Source organism: Malurus melanocephalus, unplaced genomic scaffold, assembly GCF_030028575.1.
Source record: "Malurus melanocephalus ecotype Western Australia unplaced genomic scaffold, MMel_1.1 scaffold_24, whole genome shotgun sequence".
Classification (NCBI taxonomy): Eukaryota; Metazoa; Chordata; class Aves; order Passeriformes; family Maluridae; genus Malurus; species Malurus melanocephalus.
This window is the reverse complement of record NW_026623256.1, coordinates 587759-608180: the sequence shown is the minus strand read 5'-3', so window position 1 is coordinate 608180 and position 20422 is coordinate 587759. Positions and strand designations below refer to the sequence as shown.

Here is a 20422-nt window from a genome sequence, read left to right as displayed (position 1 = left end):
ACTTTGCAGTGATGGTTCATGAGAGTTCATTGTGCTTGGTGCTGTGTGAATACATTACACGTTTTTTTTTTTTTGCCCTGAACATTTTGCAGTTTAATTCAACCATGTCAAAGAAGTGTGAAAGGATTTTCATGGAAGATGTGGGAAAGCAGGCACATAGRTGYATGAATGTGTATTGTAGTGCTATAYTTTTGATSGTGTGGATGCTTGAGAGAGTGTATTTAAGCTATTCCATGGTGTGGGTTTATCTGATTCTTTGCAGATAGTATTGTGGATATTGCAGCAGAGATGATGTAAATATCAACAGAATGGTGGTCATGGTAATCTTTCAGTCTCATGAACAGAAGAATAAGCTAGGGGGCTCAAATATGTGGTAGTTTTAAAGGATGGAGTTCTCAGTGTATTGGTTTTCTGCTTTTTGAATTGTGGACTCTTCTAGAAGATCAGTCATTTTACAAGACAGCAGGGCGTCATATGTGGCAGATACATCACAATAGAAGCRCATACCATGTGATAAAAACATGTWTGAGTACTTGTGATGYACRCATGTACAATTAATTGCTTCRTTCTTTTTGTTCCCTTTTCWTCCACAGGTGACAAAGAAGGTCAAGTCCATGCAGATGTTCCATACTCCTGTGACTTATGCMATGCAGGGTGACAGAGTAGGTGTCTGTGTGACCCAGTTTGATCCCAAACTGCTGGAACGAGGCCTAATTTGCACCCCAGATTCACTTCACACCATCCACGCTGCCATAATTTCCTTGAAGAAAATTCAGTATTTTCGAGGAGCTCTTCAGACCAAGGCCAAATTCCATATCACAGTCGGTCATGAAACCGTTATGGGAAGAGTGATGTTTTTCAGTCCAGCCCCTGCTGACTTCAATGAAGAAATCCAAGAAAATGTTTTTGATTTTGAAAAAGATTATCTTTATCAAGAGGAATATTTGTCCAAGGACTCAGTTTCTTCAGAGGAGAACAAAGAAAATGACCAGGCAGGAGAAGTGCAGCTCCCAAAACAACAGTGGGCTTTGCTGGAGTTTGAAAAACCAGTCACTTGCCCTAAACTGTGCCTTGTGATCGGCTCTAAGCTGGATACAGATATTCATGCCAATACCTGCAGGCTGGCATTCCATGGGGTACTGCTCCAAGGCATGGAAGACAAGAACTACACAGAGACTTTCCTTCCGAAGCTGAAAGTGTACAAACAGAAGCACAAAGAAGGACAAGTGGAAAGGGTAAGCTRTCTCTCTAATGCTGTTTATGGGAACTGGAAATATTTGTCCTGTGTAAATACRTATGTTGGTGGGCTACAGCATTGTCACTGCCATGTTCCAGAGCCTTTCCACAGGTTTTTCTCATGTTTCTATACCCAGTGTATTCCATCTGGTCTGTTTGCAAACAGAAATCACTGTTTAAATCACCTTTTTATTCAGAGCAATGCAGTGATGAGTAATTTGATGCTGGTTTTTCACTGATCCTTTGATGTCTGATCAATGTGTTCATTCCAGAGTCTGGCTTTGTGCATCTTCTTGGAAGTGACAAAACTTCCAGCTTTCCACTGATGTATTTTACAGTCTGTAATATATTGAAAATGTAAAGACAATGGAAATCAGAAAGTAGCATTTGGTTAAATAACCCAGAAAAAAACTAGTAATTTTTCTTTGCATTTTCACATTTTAATAAATAAGAGCATTTATTTTAGTAGGCAAAAAAAAATTTCCTACAGGATGCCTTACAAGTGATAGCATGTTGAAGTTGGAAACAGGTTCATGACACGGAGAGCTTAAACCATGCCTAATCCATGTTGTTTTTATGTCACACAGGTAATACCAATAATAATAAACATCATCATGTGCCATAGTGCTTCTGTTTGATCCATCTCAGTGTGGCAGAAAACAGAGGTACTTTCTGGAGGAGTTAGCAGCTACAGTGAAAATTCAAGGGGATTTGTTTGTACTGTGCCATCAGTGCAGAGGTGCACTCTCTGTAGTGGTTGGTGCTACATTGCTGGAATAGGTTTGGCCTTGGTGGTGGTTACCTTTCAGTCAACAGTGGAGAATCACTTGTTTATACTTTGCATAGTGGAATTTTGCATCATGAATGGTTTAGGTGGAGGTGTACAATATGTAAATAACTTCACTGTTTACTCCTTAATGAAGAGAGTTGATGCAAACTTCAGCATTTGTTTACTTGATGTATTGGTGTTAAATATTGAGTAAAGAACTCTTTCAATTTTAATTTTCCTAACTCAGAACTTCATTGTTTGAACAAAATGTTTAGCATTCCTCTTTCCAAAATTCCATRAAGCTGAGTTGAGGATTGCATAATCCCTCTCCTTAATTTGCTATAGGAGACTAAACACTTGGCATACGATACCATGTTTGCAATGTATAGTGCAGACTTCTTGAGTAGTGTTTGTTTGCTTTACTAATTTAATAGTATGAAGATCCCTGCTGGGGCATGGTCAGTGGAGTTCTTCAAAATGCCTCACTAAATGAATTGATCAAATGGCCAATTCAGGTTTCTTCCTTTTTTTTCTGAGGTTTCTGTTGCATTTTTAGCTCTTAAAAAAAAAAAAAAAAAAATAGGATTTTCTCCTTTGAGTCACCGCTACTGATTTTGGAGGCCTTTTATTTCAAAGGAATGGGAGACCTGTGGCATTGTGTTGGTTTTTTTGGATGCCAGTTTTGTCACTAGGAAGGGAGGTAGTAAGGAGGTGGATGTCTGTAGCTCTCTGAAATTTTTRTCTGTATTTATATGAGTTATCTGAAATGCCCCAAATCCACAGTCACTCATCATAATTTTGGTAGGAGGTATATTGTCTCCTTTGCTTGACATGTCCAGCTGCCTTTCTCTCTGGCTGGTGAAGATACTGAATTAGGAGTCCAAAGTATTCTGAGCTCTAAGCTGCAGAGAAGCTCTTGACCATATAGGTATGTCTGTCATACTTCTGGTGCTCTGGAGCTTTCTGAACTCAAGAAACATTTGCCTTTATCTTGGCTAAAGATTGACTCACTTGTGCATGGTCCATCCAGCATCCTGCAGACCTGGCTTACTGTAAGAATAGGAAGAGAAATTTGTGTGAGCCATTGAGACAGATGCTTTTCTCTAACTGAGGTGAACTGGTCTCGCATTCTTTCTTTACTTTTGTTCCCCCTACATGGCACTGATTTGTGGGACTTCAAAACTTGCAGAGCACCAACTGTGAGTTGTCTGAAGGGGTTAACAGAGTTTGCTGTACCCTTGGTCATACAATTTTAATTGTTTTTATTTAGTGTTATTTTCAAACTGTTTGCCAGTTAATATATTCTGCTCTTGATTTTACTGTGTAAATAAAGGAATAATGTTAACCAATTACACCTACTTTTTCTGGCCCAGAAAATAACCAATGGATTATTTAATATTTGACCAAAAGAATAACTTATTAGGCTATGTTAGTGAACTGTTTTATCTTTCTGTGTCGTTTAAAATGTATGTCCGGGAGGTTTATTATTTTTTCCTGCCTTTTTCACACAGGGTGCCCTGTATATGTGCCTTGATTATTGTGTTTGTGGACACTAATTGGTCTGTAAAYGGACAATTGCCATCGAGCAGTCTCTGCAGCTTTGTACCCAGATATTCCCGACGTACTCCACGTACTTGGAGCTGGCATTTTCCCTGGTCCATGCTCAAGGGATGATGGAGTAAATATTGTAAGAAAGGCTCATAGAGCCTCCCAGGAGCACACAGGGACTTGGAARAGTTGGTGGGAAGAGGATTGTGCCAGCTCTAAGGGCCTGCAGGGGAAGTGCTCCCAGCCGAGGTTGCTGCTGGTTAAGTCTGTGCTTTGCAGAACAGCAGCAGGAACAATTGGGTGGTACAGAGATTTATTTTAGTACACAAAGTCACCAGCTAATAGAAAATCTGAATCAGCTGGTCCCACCCTGCTGCTGATGGATGGCTGGAGATTAGGATCGCTGGATTTAGGGTGTCTATTCTTGGCACTGATACAGGAAAATTTCTTTCTCTGTTGAGCAAGGAAGCTCCCCCCTCCTCACCTTCCCTGGGGAGGCATAAAATAATAATAATTAAAAAATACGTGTTACCTATACAAGAAGTGAACTTTTCCTTCAGAGAATACTGGTGGGGAAAATTAGCTTCATAACTTCCTGAAAGGCTGGGAGAGAGRGAGGCAGGGGCATGTAACGTCCGCCTTCCTGGGTTCAGGATAGAAATGTGCTCCCATAACTGGGATGTAGTGGAATTCAATAGTGCCCCTTTGTAAAACATTGCTGCTAATCTGATGTGGGGTCTCCCAAGCCCTCCTGCTTGCTGCTGGAATTAAAATAAATTCCCTCCAGTTTAACTACCAGTTTACCCAGGAGAAATCAGGCATTTATGGTTTGGCTTTTTGTTCCTATTCTGATTACTTTCAGAGCACCGAGCAATAGTAAGAACTGTAAATTCATTAAGTTTCAGCATCACAGTATTTTTCTTGTGTGCCCCTTGTGCATGGCACCCTTCTGGATTGTAAGGTTAATGTTTTTTTTAAATAAAGCAAGAACATTTATTCTCCATTTTTTTTTGTCTCTCTACAAGAAAGTGTGACATTTTTCCTGTTTCACATGCAAGAAACTGAGTTGCTGGGATTGCATCTTGTTTGTAAAAAGATGCATAATTCTACTGCAGTAATGGTTTTTATCTGGTATTAWATCATCAGATATTTTTGAGCTGTTATGGAAATGCGTGACTGCTTTATTTTGCTTTAGACCAGGTTTATTTTTTAATGTTAAAGTGAGTATGGTAAGTTCTAAGGAAAATCAAAATATATTATTCCATCAGAACTAAAAAGACAGTGGCAGAGGTTTGTATTTTCTTAACTTGATGGTTTCAAAACAGTGTGAAATACTAGTCCAGCCTTTTCTTGCAGAGAGGASTTGAGAGAGGGGAGAAGTTCAGTGGGAGGAAGTTTCTGTCAAGAGCATCTTTCTGGTGTGGTTATGTGGAGGCAGAGACTGTCGCCCTCTAGACAATTTATTTTTGCAAATCCTTGGCTGACTGACAGATGTGCTTTCAATAGGAAAAAGCTAGGCTGGCAACAAGTGGCTTTTACTGATAAAAAGGTAAAAGAGAGTGCTATTGTGAGCACCAGTGTGGCTCTAAGGAGTGTGTTATGGGAATCTTGGTGAAAAAAAGGGCAAATGAGTGTGAAGGAGGTTTGTCTGCATTCAGTGCTGGCTGAGGGTGTGGGCTTGCTTAACTGCAGCAGGTCAGCAGCTCCTGGAGTTGGAGACAAATTTGCGAGATAAACAGCAACTTTTGTCCTTGTTCTTGTGCTTCTGGAGACAAGCTGCTCACTGTTCAGTTCCTTCACAGTTCTGTGGGCAAAGAGTCTTGTATTAATCCAAAAACTATCTCTGAATTTCCTTCTCCTTGGAATTTAACCTCTGTGCAGCATTGCAGGTTAACTCCAGTCTGACTCATGAAACAGTTACTCARTTCCTGGGATAAATCCTTTCTATTTGTCACATTATTTGCTCTTTAGCTTCCATGAACATACAGGTTGAGTGCAGAGAGTTTCAACTGAAAGGTGAACMGTAGGAGTGCATCATGCTTTCCTGCATGACTCAGATATTCTGCCTGTTTTGAAAATGTTTGCACAAGCAGGATTTATCTGAGCATGGTTGTCACAGGGTCCTATTGTCAAGGGTATTCATAAATCAGTAGCTCTGTAGCAGAAACAAAAGCAGAAGGAAAACTTTGCATAGTGTGAGCTGTACCTTCTGCTCTTTTGGGCTTATGTAGTGAAAAATACACACATGTTGGCTGGAATGGTTTCCTATTTTAGCAAAGCTTTCCTATCAGAATGGGCTTGTCCTTTCTAAAGATACTTTATCTGTGTTCCTCTGACACTTAGAAGAATTAATTATCTCTATTTCAGTTTTTAATGTAATTTTCTCATTATTTGCCTTGCTCTTARGCTTTACTTGATGGTAATCATAGTGCATGATGTCCTGGTTTTGTTGATAGCCACTCTGTTCACAGGTTTTGTTGGTTCTGGAGAGTGAGTTTTCTTGTGTTCATTCTCATGGGGACTGAGGACATCATGTAGCCAGCATGCTTAGTTTCTAGGGATGGTTATTGCTTAATAACATGATGTTACTAATTGTTTGAATATTTGTTGTGCTCTAAGAGTCCCCAAGGAGAAGCKCATTGTTGCAAGATCTAGATGTGAAAGCAGGGTAAGTTATCAAGATCTGTATCAGTACATCTCATCTGACACCTGAATGGAAGAGACAAAGCTTATCTTTCAGCATCTTTTAAAAGTGTTGGTTTTTTTCCTTTTCTTAGAGCAGGATAGGAAGAGCTTTGTGAGAGCAAGTGCTGTTACCTGAGTGGATAAATGGAAGGTCTTTGTCACCATCACTTCACAGATCTTTCTGAAGGAGGATGAGATACTGTGGAGATGAGTGCCAGTAGAAAATAGTATTACATTTGTTGATGACCAGAGTGTCCCTTGGGGAGCTAGACATTTTCTAAARCAACAGTTTTGAAAATGGTGGGATTTAAAAACTATGAGCCATATTTTGTGTTCTAATTCCTTATGGCTTTTTRTGAGTGGAAATAGCAACATTTAGTTACTAAGCATGTGCCAAGTTTGTAGTAGCTCAGCCCCACACTTAACCAGACTGYTGAAGGAAGGTGCAAAGGAGGAAAAATGGACTTGCCCATGAGTGAACAGGAGCATCTGATGTGATTCATGTAAGAGAAGAGACCAGTTTTGTAGAGGTTTTGTTTGCTTGGGGAGGCAATAAGTTAATGGGGGAGTACCAGAGTATTGCTGTCTGGAAAGGTTCCCGGGTGGTGGATCGTGTATGAACAACGCTGGTACTTTTTTTCACTAGATTCTTTCCAGATACCCATAATACTAGAATTTGTTTCACCGAGTTGTGCCTATAGAATGCTTTTAAAGCACATGACAGAAATACAGTTCCTTGGATTTTCTTTTGTGTGGTTGTATGGTGCTGCTAGGAATGAAGAGTTAYATTTTACCTTCTGGGATAGTTGGAGCCTTCCATCCAACTTATTTCTAGGTAATGGATGTTTCATTTGCTTACTAGAGCTAATGTTGCATCTGCTATTTTCTTACAGTGACAGCGCAGTGCCAGGGGAATAGCAAGTAAAATTGTGCATCAWGTGATGATGCTGTGTGGGTGACTGAGGTGGGGTGTGCAGACTGATGGGGACACAATGTGAGTAGCAGGGCCAAACTGTGAAATCTGAGTTCTGCCTGCAGGCACAAGCAGTGACCTGGCTGTCTGCAGAACCYTCTGTGACTCTGGCTGGGAGAAGTGGTGGATGTCACTCCATCATCTACTGTAAACATGCAGACGCCACAATTAATATTTTTCCTGCTTTGAAGTCTGAACATGAGTTTGTTTGGTTCTGCTTGGCTGCTGATGGTATGCTAAATACAGTAATAATACAGAGATGAAGGCAATCAGGTGAATAAAAGTGCACAGCACATTCACTAGTTAAAATTCACTGTTTAATAGGAATATAAAAGATGGATTTATTTATTGGCTCTTGTTTAGTTTTTAAGTAAAAGAGTTTGAGAAAGCTTAGTGGGGTATGGGGAAGGGAGGGTTTACTGCCCATTAAACTGAARTACCATTTCTGCTTAACAGTGTTGAGAAAGGATGGTGATGTTTCCTGATATTTCCTAACTCAGCATATGGATTAACACAGTACAATAAATTTGTCATAAAAGTGTATCAGGTAAATTGCATTATCTACTTTCTTACTCACTGGAAAAAAAAATGTTATGTTCACTCACCAGAAAAAGAATGACTTGCTCCACATGACTGGGTMGTAGAATTTTGCAAGGTTTGAGTAACACCTATGGTTATTATTTATATTATTAAATTTAAAATGCAGACATGCTTYTGAGTCTTGCAAGTGTGTGGACAGCTGGTCTTGATTTTTCTGAGGTTGTGTAAGAGTCACCTGTGGGGGAATCAGTTTGTCAGCAAGGCAACCAATACGCTATTTTATTTATTGGATAAAAAAATAAATTACAAATGTTACTTAGATTGCAAAATCAAGAACTTGAAAGCTAGGAAATACCAGATTTACAATTGCCTATGCCACATTAATTCTGTTCCCCTGTGCCTCTACCCTGTGCTCTTAATAAGGCAAGGTTCCTCTGAWATTTTTGTGKATGTGGTTGTGTAAAGACTATATCGTGGGGCATATCAAAGAGGAGCRGGGATAAGGTTGTATAGACATCTGGCATTTCTMAACTTCTTAAGTGCCCAATTCTGCAACTTAYATTYATATAAAAYCTAAGTTATTTAATTTCCTCTGTMTTTTTAAAGTAGAAGGATAAAGTAAAACTGAACCTCTGTATTGCTGAAGCGCAGCCATCTCTTTACTGTACATCTTCACTGGGACTGGAGTTACAAATATCCAGCAGTGTAGCACGGGCTTGTATTGACAGCACAAAGCTTGTTATTCAAATAGCAGAAGGAAACTGTTACCTGAGCGAGGTGGTGGCTTTGGGCAGAAGATTCACACACTGGAGTTTGTGATCCTTAGGGGAGGGGACAGACTCAGGATGTTTGTATGACCGTGCTGTGTCTTCAGAAGGGAATGCAAGTCTGTCAAGGGTCAGCTCCCTCCTCTTCCTCAGCATCATTTGCCTCAGGCAGCTCTTTCCAGGCCTGTCCTGTTCCTGTTGCCAGCTTWATTTCCAGTGAAGATTTTGTAAGCCTCTGCTCTTCATTCCCCCTGCCCTCTTCAAACTATTTGTGGGCAGTTTCCTTTAGAAAGAAACTTAACCTACTGTCACTGTGCTTGACCTTCTGCTATGTACCAGGTCTATGCACTGTTCCAAATGAAACCTGCCACGTCCCACTGATGSCTCCTTTTGGATGTTTAGGCTCTAAGAACCTGAGATGATCACAGTTAAAATACTTCAAAATAGTGAAGAAATTGCCTGTGTGTTTTTAAGTCATGGACATACCACCAKTTTCCTCCTGGCTGCTCAGAATCCTCTTCTAGAGGTCTAGAAGAGAAGTCTTTGTAGAATAAAAGAAGCTGGAAACTTGATTGTTGGTACAATCCTCTCAGTTMTTTTCTCCTTCACCCTTTTGGTGGCCTCATGCAACATCATTTTCTCAATGCACAAAACTTTGTTTTGAAAAGAGCAGGAATTTGCAGCCTCAAATTATTCCCACTTCTGACACAGAAATGGAAAGTGCTTGAAACTGTTTTCTAGAAATAAATGAGCTGTCACTGATCATGATGAAGATGTCTCGAGTGTACTTTTTCTGAAGTGCAGAAAAGTAATAAAAATTCTTTGTATCTTCAGTGTTAGTCACAGGTTCTTTTTGTTCTTTTTCCTCTCCTGTTGTTTTCCTGCTTTAGTTTCAATGGACCTTTTATCAGTTTGCTGAGAATAATTCTTAGGCCCTTCAAAATATTTATTTTTAAACTCATGTAATTTTTTTATTGAATCAGAAAAGGTTATTCGTTCTCTGTATCTATTCTAATATTTAATATCCAGTGCTTTTACTTTCTCTGTCTTAAACCTTTTCTTTTTTCCCTCTTTTATTGGCACCATTTTCTTTCCTCTTCTGGTCTGATCCACTTTTTTTTTTCCTACAGATACATTGAGAGATGAGTTATTTGCTCTCAAAATGTGTGTGATGGATTGTTTGAGAGGGTGTTCAGATGRCAGTAATTTCTAAATTATCCTAAAAAGGAGGGTCGTTTAACAGGCTGGACAATATAACTTGCTGTCCTGCTCAAATGGGAATCATGGATTGTTTTTTCTTGGAATTAATGCTACAGTTTGCACTGAATTCCAACACATAACATGAACTGTGGTTTTGCAAACAGTCTGAGGCAGGGTAAGTACTCCAGAGGAGAATAGCAAGTTGGTTATTTTTTTATGAGAACTTGTTGGTTTTAGCACAAGGGTTATGTGCCAGAGATGCACATACTTCACCTATGGTTATAAAGCGCTGTTTACTTTTTTTGAACAAACACAAAAGCCAAGGGGGAAGGGATATTTCATAAACTCAGTGCTATTGTGTCCTCTGGTCTAAGCCATAAAACAAGAGTAACAGAGACGTTCCCTTTGAACTTGAAATCCCTTTCTAAGCTGCTGATCTAACCTAAGTGAGAGGGGGAGACTATACCAGCCAGAAAATTTCTCTTCTGGGTATTTTTCCCTTCCCACCCCTTTTCTTTTTTTAAAGTCCTTAAGTGAGTTTGATGCTGCACCTCTGCCCATAAATTTAAAAAAATATTATCGTAATGTAGGTCAGTGAACTGAAACGCCACTGTACACCATGGGGGATTAAAGTCAGAGAGGCAGCCCTCTCCCACTCCTACTAGGTCATATGACAATATAAACAAGAAATGCAAGGAGCCTTCAGCTTTTTCTTACCCTAATCCTTTGTTTATGCAGCACTTAAACTGACTTTTGGGGTCGTCTCTGTCTGGCATTAAAGCCCTAAAGCTTTTTGAAGTTTCCCTGAAGTTAATAAAATTAGTCTGCCCTCATTGCTAGGCCCCTTGCTGCTGCTTCAGAGCAGACTGCGTATCCCTTACTGTCTTTGTGGCATTTGGCTTTCTGAGTTCATAATATTTTATACTGCAAAAAAGAGTGTTTGAGAGAAAAGCAGAAAGCTCTCCCAAAAGGCTGTTCAGCTAATAGGCAAAGTGATTGCCATTGTAGATGTTCTGAGAACTCAAAGGGGATTAACTTAAAATCCCACGATTGGAGGTAAATTGCTGGTAAAGTAATTGGAAGTGTTGAGTTTCAGTTACAGACAACAACATSTATTTCTCTGCCGTTTTACAAAGGCAAAGTTAAACGAAAAATTTAATTTTTCTTTTTTCTAATGCAGTCCTAAAGTTGAGAAAATGAGCTTTCCTTCATAGCGATTCTCTCCTACGCTCATTTATTTTAATGCAAAGACTGATCCAGTTATCTTTGCTCCTGTTAGGCCAGGCATTCTCTTGTTATTTTGTCTCTGTCAGGGATAAATTGATGAYAGGCTCACCAGAGGGCATGGATGGCACAGGGTGGGATGTGTAGTATTCAGTGTGTGAGACTGAAACCTTGGGTCGTAAAGGTTTTATTCCAAACAGCCAGTCAGGCAAGTCACTGATCACTTATTATCTCAGCATCACTAAGGTGGTTTTGTTTCTAATGGTCTGTAGAGATGCCCAAGGAATTGTGGTGATACCTACAGAACATATTGATTGGTTAAAGGAGGGATTTTTTTTTTTTTTTTTTTTATGAATTGGCCACTGGAGCGAAAAGAACAGTGCAGCTGGAGCCCTTGGTTACTCTTGTACACTGAATGTACAAGAGCAAGACCCTAAAAAGCACCTTTCCTTATATAAGATAAAGATTTTTTAATTCAAAAGGAATTGAGTGTGGCATAACTAAATGGTGATAGATTTTGTTTCTGTTCTAATAATCAATTAAAGGTTATCATTGCTGGTTTACTCTGAGGTATGTGATGCCTGTAACACTTGTTCACAGAAATCATTYGAGTTTTTTCTGACAGCTTTGCTGGGGAGTCTCTAAACTGAACCAGGCTAGCCTAGTATGATTGCTTACCCTGTAATTCCATTTTTAATTAAGTTAAAGATAACTTTGAAGTGCTCTTGGAAAAATAAAATATGTTTATGTGGCCTTTAAAGTTGGCTTCCTGTGCCATTTGAGGGATAACTGCAAAAATAATAGATATATTGGAGATCCTCCCTGGAGCGTGTTGTACCATCTCTATTTCAAGCACGGGGGAAAGAAACATGCAACCAGCAATGGACAAGAGGGAGGAGCAGTTTTGAAATTCTTGCTTTAGGAATAAGAGATTTATAGGATGAGGTAAAATTTTAATTTTTCCAGCTACTGCAACTGAAAAAAAATGTAGGTTTTGAGAATGTAAGTGCTTCTTCAGGCTGGAATTAACAGCTTCTTTTTCTTCCAGTTTCTTGTTTCAGACCTAAGAAAGGCAAGTGTTCCTGAAAGCTTATCTCCCYCTCTACCAGCACCTATTATCAGGGGTGGTAGGAAAAGACGTCATTCAGTTTTACATTTAAGCCAGGATGGTGCCAAGCAGTAATACTGCCATTAGTGGTTCACAGACTATTTTAAAGCAGTGGGAGAGGACACATCAAAAAAAACAACATATGTGTCCTTTTGGGCAAAGGTGAGGAGTGGATGTTGGGGCAGTGAATGTTGTTGAAACATCTGTTTCTGCCTTAGCTGCACCCAGCCCAGAGCCCAACCTCCTGTCCTGTTGTCATCTCCATGTGACAGAAACAAGAAGGGCTGTAGATATCTCTAATCCTGCATCTGGTCTGGGACAGAAGGAGATCCTGCCAGTGCTTTCCAATACCACACAGCCCTTTCAAGGCTGTTTATAGCTGARCAAGTAAGCTCTGGTTAAAATAAAACAAAGATGAAATTTCTGATSCTAGGTTTACTACCATACTAAGATTGGCATTAAAATAGAGGCATAGATGTGTAGCAAAATAATAAGAATCCTGGGGATTTGAGTCTGTATATGCATCATAGTTTATAGAGGAGGCTTCAGGAAAGGATAGTTGCTTAATAAACCAGCAATACTTTGAGTCATTTAAACTGAATAAAGGGGAGTGTTGGAAACTGGTTGTAATTCTTTACTGTTCTAAGTCACTTTGGTCTTTGARACCCTTAGGTGTAGCTAAAAATGGCTTCAAAGATATGAAGAGGAGCTGCAACTTTTACTACGAAAAGTAATCTTGGAAAGATTTAAGTAATATCCCCATATTTGTTCTGATAAATAAATGTTCTTTCCATGTCTACAAGGTAGAGTATCTCCAGGCATTGGGTATACAAGGATATTCACACCTACAGGATTAGGTTCACTTGACTGCACCTTATACTTTGCAGTGCCTAAGGGAGGGTTGTTTATCTTGCCTTACCCACCAACCTCACTGCCTCTTGTTCCTGATAGCTTAATTAAGAATTCAACTTGGAATGGTTCTTCCCACTGGGTTACAAACCTTGAAATTAAAATTGGACACAATGGTCATAAGGCTCTTGGTGAAACAATCAATATGAATATGAAGGTGAATATTTAAAAGACTCTATTTAGAAACTCTCTAATTTCTTTGGAATTGTACCTGTTGGAGTGCAGGTCTGGAGCTAAGAGAAAGAATGTTTWTGTAGGTGATAATGTACTTAGCTGTGGGATAAATAATGGAATAAACTTTTTGTGAGCATAGGTACTAAAGTGACTTTCATGGAAAGGTTTCAAAGCAGAAAAAAGATTTTAATTAACTGRTATTTACAGCACTTTCTGATGAGGGTTTTGTTCTTCCTGTATTTTGATAAGGGAAGTAGAAGCAGAAATTTGTTAATTCTTGAAGTTGTCTATGGTGTTAGACACAAATTGCCTTAAWATCAGCAGTTTAGATGACTTCTCTAAAGTTTTGTTCATTTGGGGGTAAATGGTTTGTCAAAGGCAGAATGGTAGAAGTTGCCAAACTTTGCATGTATCATGGAAAATTTCCTGTCCCTTTAGACTACAAATTCATGAATCCCTAATTCTTTTGCAGGTGATGGACGATTACAGTGTAATTGGTCGTTCATTGTTTAAAAAGGAAACAAACATCCAGATTTTTGTCGGGCTGAAAGTGAAACTGTCTACAGGAGAAGATGGAATAATAGATGGCGGTTTTGGACAAAGTGGTAAATTTAAAATCCGAATTCCAGGTAGGTGCTTAGCAGTTAACAAATCTGTGTCAAGTGTAGAGGATCTTTCTGTATTGCAAGGTGAAGTGCTGCCAGTAATCTCCTGAAGTTTTGAAATCGGCTCATACCCCGTTAAATCTCTGATCTGGTGGGGACTGAGCCTCTTGTAATTACATGATTGTGGCACTGACTTACAGTGTGAGACCGAGTGGCCCGAAGCCACATCCCCTGTGTCAACAAACTCAGGTCTCAAAATRACTTCTTGCTAAGTGGCAGTAACATAGAAATCATGCTGTGCCCAGAAAGGTTTGTGGTAATCTCTCCTCCCTTAATGTATGTATGATTTGCACCAGAGCCCTTCTGAACAAATAAAAGAAAGCAAACCTGCAATCATTTTTACCTGTAGCTACTTATTAAATGTAGTATATTGGATGCAAGTTCCTTAAATTGGCTCTGTTCTGCATGTTATTACCCCAACTTGCCTTCAAGCAAAAACTGCTTGATAAATGGGGTTTTGGACATCTTGAGAGTTTTTTATTGCTTGTGTCTCCTGGTTTTATGATATTATATATGACTGTATTTTTCATCCCTGGTGAATTACAGGAAGGATTTATGCCTCCTTAGGTTAGAGCATGGGAAATGATGGGTGCTAGAGTTTAKAAGTATCATTATTGGGGTTTTTTTTCTCCTTCTTTTAAGGCAGGAGAGTAGTTCTGAGCCTTTTCAAAAGGCAATAATAGGTGTTGTATTTAACTCAGATTGCAGGATAAGATTTTAAGGATACCAGGCAGTACTTTTGTATTTCTGTTGTGTCTTCAGCCCATTTGTCACTAGTTAATCCCCTGCCCTCTTAGGGAGATGAGCAAGATTACTTCTGTTGAGTAAGTGGAGAAAAGAAATTATAATGTTCTATGACAGCAAACAATCAACATAGCAATTGATCTACAAAGAAAGGGGAAGTTTCCTGATTCCTTGTGGAAAATGGACTATTTTTCAATTTAACTTAGAGTGTGATGCAGCTGCTCTAATTTTGACACTCTACAAGTTTCCGTTCTTCTTCCTATTACAAGATAAGAATTTCTGACTTTATAAAATGTCATGTGCTCTATCCTAGCTATACTTCTAGTTTTGTCAYCAAATGCTAGACTTTGCAAATAGGTCTATTTAGTGCCTAATTAGCAAGCATCACATTTAAAGAAAAATGCTGTACCAGATACATGTTTACTTTTAGTTTTCTAGTATAGAAAAGCTTGTAGGAATTCAATGAGATACCTTTAAGTAGGTGATGAAATGATGCATAGATCACTTTAAACCTGAAAATCAAGATAATGTCTGGCTTAAAAATTTAATTATGTAATGTTCTTAGTAACTTTTCTCTCCCAGAGGCAAAAGGTTGGTGAAAGAAAAGGAGGATGGCATTTACTTAGCCATTTCTACATTTTTGGATGGAGGAAATGGTTCTTCTTGAGACAGGGAGAAGCCTTATAAGGAGTCTTTGGTACCCTTGTGGATATAAGCAGGAAGTGTAATTGTGAACCAGCAGTTACATGAAGAAAATTGTATATAGATTTAGATAATGGCATTTGGCTCTGTGTGTTGATTTAGTGGGAAGAAATGATACCTTTCACCAAGGTTTTCATTATCTAATCTTGGTTACGCTCATCTGATGTTTAACAGCARACCTTGAAACAGAGGACCCTTTATAGTTTGTTCTTTCAATGAGAAGAATATGGAGCAGAATGCTCGAATTTAATACCTCTCTAAGGTAGGCAGAATAATACAGCTTAGTTTGCTTTGCTTTAGTCTGGGTCAAACTTGGGTACTCTTGTTGTCTGGGAAGAAAAGGCAATAGGTTAAATTAACTCAGGTTAAGAGTATCAAGGAATGGGAGAGAAGCACAGAATTTGAAACAGCCTAAAAACCTGTGTCTTTAAGAGTTGCAAAGATTTCTTTGTAGGGGGAGGGCCATTGCTGTGATGCTGCTTGAGTCAACTGCAGTTCACATTCCTTTGTTAGATCAGTGTTGCTTTTTTAATGTGTTTGCATCCTGTTTGTGGGTTGAGTTTTTTTAAATTTAACTGGGCAGACTTTTCTCTCCCTTACCCCTGCCCCATTCTTCATCCTTTCCTCCTTTCATACAGTCTCTTACAGATATTTTTTGTGAAGGGTTTTTAAAAAAATTTTCAAAAGTTGTTTTTTCTGGTATTCCTTCACAAATGTATCAAGGAGTGGGAGGAAAGGGAAGGAAATGTCCAGGCTGAAAACTGCCTTGTACTGCCTCAGCCTGGCAGTCAGTCAGTGCTCTCCTGTTTAAAACCAGTCTTAACCTCTACAGCTGAGCTAGCTTGTTCAGCTCATTGACTTGATGAGAGCTGATGGCTGGTTTTAGAAACAAACCTCTGCATAGCAATAAAAATCTAGTAGATGTGTCAGATATTTGAATCCTGACTACTAAAGGTAATAAGGCACAGCCCAACTGGTGCCAACAGCACCCACTCACACGAGCAAGTGTTGGGCTCCCCAAGTTGATCTGTACTCACTTGGAAATGGCTTGTGTTTGCCTATAGATCAGCCTGGRAATATTGTCTTGTGTTGTCTGTGGGCTGAAACTTGGCAGGCCACAACTGGGAATGGCAGAACGTGGATCTGTTTCTTATTCTGGCACTGCTTGTGTGCAGCAATAAGTCARATAATTCTCTCTGCTCTTCCACTCTGTGAAATGGGGATAATTACTCCCCATTCTGGAAGAAACTCCAAAATAATGAAATCTCTGATTTAGATTTATTCCAGGCTTATAGCATTAATATTTCTTGAAAAGGCCTAATTGTCTTTCTTTAGAGTACGACAAACACATCTAGAGTACAGCATGCAATTGGAAGTTCCTCAGTCGCTGAAAGATGTCAGGAGCTTGGAATAAATTCAGGGAAGAGCAGCAAGAATGCTTGAGAGGCTGAAGGGATTGATTTATGAGGGAAAGAAGATGAAAAGAAATTCATGAAACTTGGGTAAATGCTGTCTAAGTGGGAGATATGATTATCTGAAAGTGTTTGAAAAACATAACGGCAAAGAATCCCGTAGGGTGGTCCAAGGAGGTGGAAGCAAAGTTTAATAYGAAATAAAATGAAGAGTTACTTGACTATTAAGAGATGTTATTTAGCAGAGATGTCTTGCACTGCCAGATCATCTTTRCAGAGGAAGATGATGTATTCCAGTTGACAATACTTGTGTGTAGTTTCCCTGGATGTTTGCTAGTGCAGGGTACAATGGGCTGGCAGCACGATGATGGGTGGAAGTATCATTTATTTTTCATCTTCTGATTTTGTGTCCAGGTGTGATTTTATTGCTGGAATGACAAGGTATAACATGCTTTCTAGAATGTTTGCAGCAGCCTCTGGTTTAAAGAAAAAAACAAAAAGTTTTTGCTGGCAGATCTRCTGTTCTGTAGGGCTCAGTTGTGGAGTTGCTTGTGCTTTAACTGAGGGCAAARTTTCCAGGTCTGTTAATTGACAGGATGACACTTCCTTTCCAGACTGGTTGCATGATCAAATGCATAAAAAGGAGAACATAATCTCTAAACTCAAAGAGAGTTTTGCTGAGTTTAACAACCTGCTTAAAGAGCAAGCAAGATTTGAAAGGCAGTTTAAACTACACTGCTTTAAAAGTTCTGCTTTGTGTGAATGAGGAGTGAGCTACTGATGGGGTGCTGCTTGCTGAGGTGGGTGATATGTGGCAGCTGCTTTAGCTGTAAATGGAACTCTGTATATGGTAAATGAGTGAAGAGTATTGTGCAGGAACAAGTTTGGGGAGGCTGTATGGAACYGTATGTTTAAGTGTCTTATTCTAAAGAAGATAAAAGCTAACAATGACAGCCTTTGGAAAATGCTTATTTCACCATGCCTTGCACCAAGGAATGTTGTGCCATTTGATAAGAAATTTAGAAAAAAGTTCAGCGAATCATTTGAATAACCTAGTGCAAATTGTGATTTTTATTTAACTGTCTCACCCAAGAATTGGCCCTGTAAAACTGTGCTTGGTTTGCAAAGTCATGATCTGTTGATGTGTGTCTTGACATCTGTTAAAAGAGTGACTTTAGATATTCCCATTTCTTTGGTTTCGGTTCATTGCATTTCTCTTGTGCTTGATCATTGTGAAACATAGCAACTTTTTAAATCTAACTGGAGCATATGTGGTATCTCGGGCATAGTTCACTTTCCTTTCTCTCTTTCTATCTAATTAGTAGTGAAGTGTTCATCCTTGCTGAGGCAYTACAGTGTGTTTGGCTTCCATTCTCCTCTTTTTGACTAAAAATTGCTATACATGTCTAAAGAGCTMCCTTATTTCTTAATGTGAAAGAAGCAGTGCATATCTAACATTCTGAAGTGCTGAACACATTTCYGAATTGAGCAAGTTTCAATGTAATAAAAGACACTTTTCATAAGAAGAGATACAAATGAGAATATTGGAGTACAAGCTTTGTGACTCTGCAGTTCTTTTTACCCATACAGGATAACAGGAGCTTTAACTTTCTTAAAACAGGTAAAGACAAACTGGTTTATGACTTTGTCTTTTGTTGGCAGTAGCTTTTTGCCTTGCACTTGAGAGAAGAAATCTGTTTCACTGTTTCTATTGCTTGTCATGGTGAAAGGGATTGAATGTGTCATAAAAGTCTGTTCTGAAGTGGCAGATGTGCTCCCTAACCCGGGACACAGCACCTCTGGGATCCTGCAGTGTTGGTATAACATGACATGAAGTGGTCAGAATTATGCAAAAGTGTCATATTCCTGAGAAATCCTTGTATTCTTACATGTGAAATTAAGGGTGGAGATGCAGAATATGTTTTCCTCCTAAGTGTATTATGGATTTGGTGCCTCTTTGGTGTTTTCATATTTTRCCATGTACTTTTTTCATTGGATGASATCCCACACTGGTGTGCAGAAWACTTAATGACATAGTGGGAGAGCTATGATATAAGAATTGTAYGTCAACAGCACTACTCTGCATAATTTCAGTTCCAGTTAAAAATTARGGATTTAAAAGTGGAATTCAGGTTTTTTCAGCATTTTTTAGCATTCCACTGAAGCAAGGAAGCTGGCTAGAGGTTAAATAATATAAGGGAAATTAAAGTTATGCAAAGATGGAAAAATGCAACAGTAAAATAATTTGTGTATTAYATTTTCTTCTGTAACTTCCTCCTCAAGAGCTATCTTAATTGTATTATTTTCTGGTTTTTTGTTGGTTTTTTTTTTTTTTTAATTACTATTCAACACATGTGTCACCTTGTTCAGGTAGGTCAACACGCCAACACAGCTGGCATTTGTGGAATAATACTTTCAGGGTTTTGGGTTTTTCTTAACAACTGTAGGAGACAAGCTTTAAATAGTTGACTGTGGATAAATGTCATATTCCCAACTGTGATTTGGAGGGCACTCCTTACTGACATCAGCAGGAATGGGGCAGTCTAAACCTTTTCATTGCACTGAGAATAATTAAACACCCTGTCACTAAGCAGCATACCTTTTTTGTGGGAGATCTTGACATTTGGAATTCTTTGCTTGTGTTGCATTAGAATAGGATAATCTTCTCTTAGGCCAAATGGAATTTAGGCACATTTAATGTCCTTGTTTTCTCAGCCTGGCTCCYGTTTTAATAAAGGAAAATAAAAATTGTTGGCTGCAAGGGTCTGGTGGGTTGCCATCCCTGTCAGTATCAGGTGAGGCTGAGCAGGATTTCAGTCAAGAGGAAAAACAAAAGCCCAAGGGCAAAGAAATCTGTGTAGCTGTGTTTTATTTAAAAGCTGGAGATTAGCTCTGCTTGTTCTTTCACAGTCTCTTTTCCCCTACCCTCTAAACCAAACAAAACCTAAAATCCTTGAGGGGTACTTCAGGCATAAATCTCCTTCTCTCCTTTTTGTGAAAGTTGGCTGGTGCAGTATGGACAGAGGCCGGGAGAGGAYTGTTGCCAGGGAGGCATCACTTCCTTGTACATCCCCTCTTGAGCAGATTAAACTGTAGTGATGTGGAAGTCCTGGTGACCACATAGGAACTAGGAATTTGTACTGCATTTACACAAAAAGGCTGGCCTGAAGGAATCAAGTCTACATTTGGAGTGATGACATTATGTGAGCCCATATTGACCTTTGAAGCTGAATTAGCCAGATTTATTGACCTTAGAGTGTTCTTGTGGAATCAAAGTCAAGATTTGTGCACGTTGCTTCTGAATGAAAACAAGTCAAGGAAATGTTAACTTACTTACTTGTCTGCTTCATTCATGTTAGGATTGGGAGATCCTGGTTTGGTTGGCAGTGACGGAATTGCAGGATGAAATTTTTAAAACTCAGAGCTGTGAGGGTGAATATATTGATAGTAAGGTTGATTTTGCWGGCAGCAGGTCATTGCACATTAGAGCAGATGCTGTGCCCAGGAGAGGTTATGACTCTTCTTTGCATTTGAAGTTTCCATTGGAGTGTCTGTCCAGCAGGTTGTTTTTCTGGGATCAAGCAGACGTGGATTACGGAATCATCGGGCATCAGGTGGTGTAGCAGCATTTAAATGTGTCTGTGCAAGGAAAGAGTCCAGCTCCTGTGTAAACGCTTGTGTTGGGTACAGTATAGGTTACAGTGATCCTCTGAGWCATTGGAAAGAGTGAGAGGGAGCCTTTTATTTTACTGCCTTTCTGTTCTTG

The 20422-nt window shown here is 39.2% G+C and overlaps 1 protein-coding gene across 3 annotated transcripts in view; it reads left to right on the top strand.

The window, feature by feature from the left end:
* The window catches only part of EEFSEC (eukaryotic elongation factor, selenocysteine-tRNA specific), a 120086-nt gene that overhangs the window by 64955 nt on the left and 34709 nt on the right, over positions 1-20422 (top strand). For 2 of the 3 annotated variants that reach the window (XM_057390241.1, XM_057390242.1), the window contains exons 5-6: positions 594-1235; positions 13606-13762. In XM_057390241.1, coding sequence (XP_057246224.1) covers positions 594-1235; positions 13606-13762 — 799 coding nt within the window. The remainder of the gene's footprint in view (positions 1-593; positions 1236-13605; positions 13763-20422) is intronic. The other variant, XM_057390243.1, reaches the window with a different exon arrangement.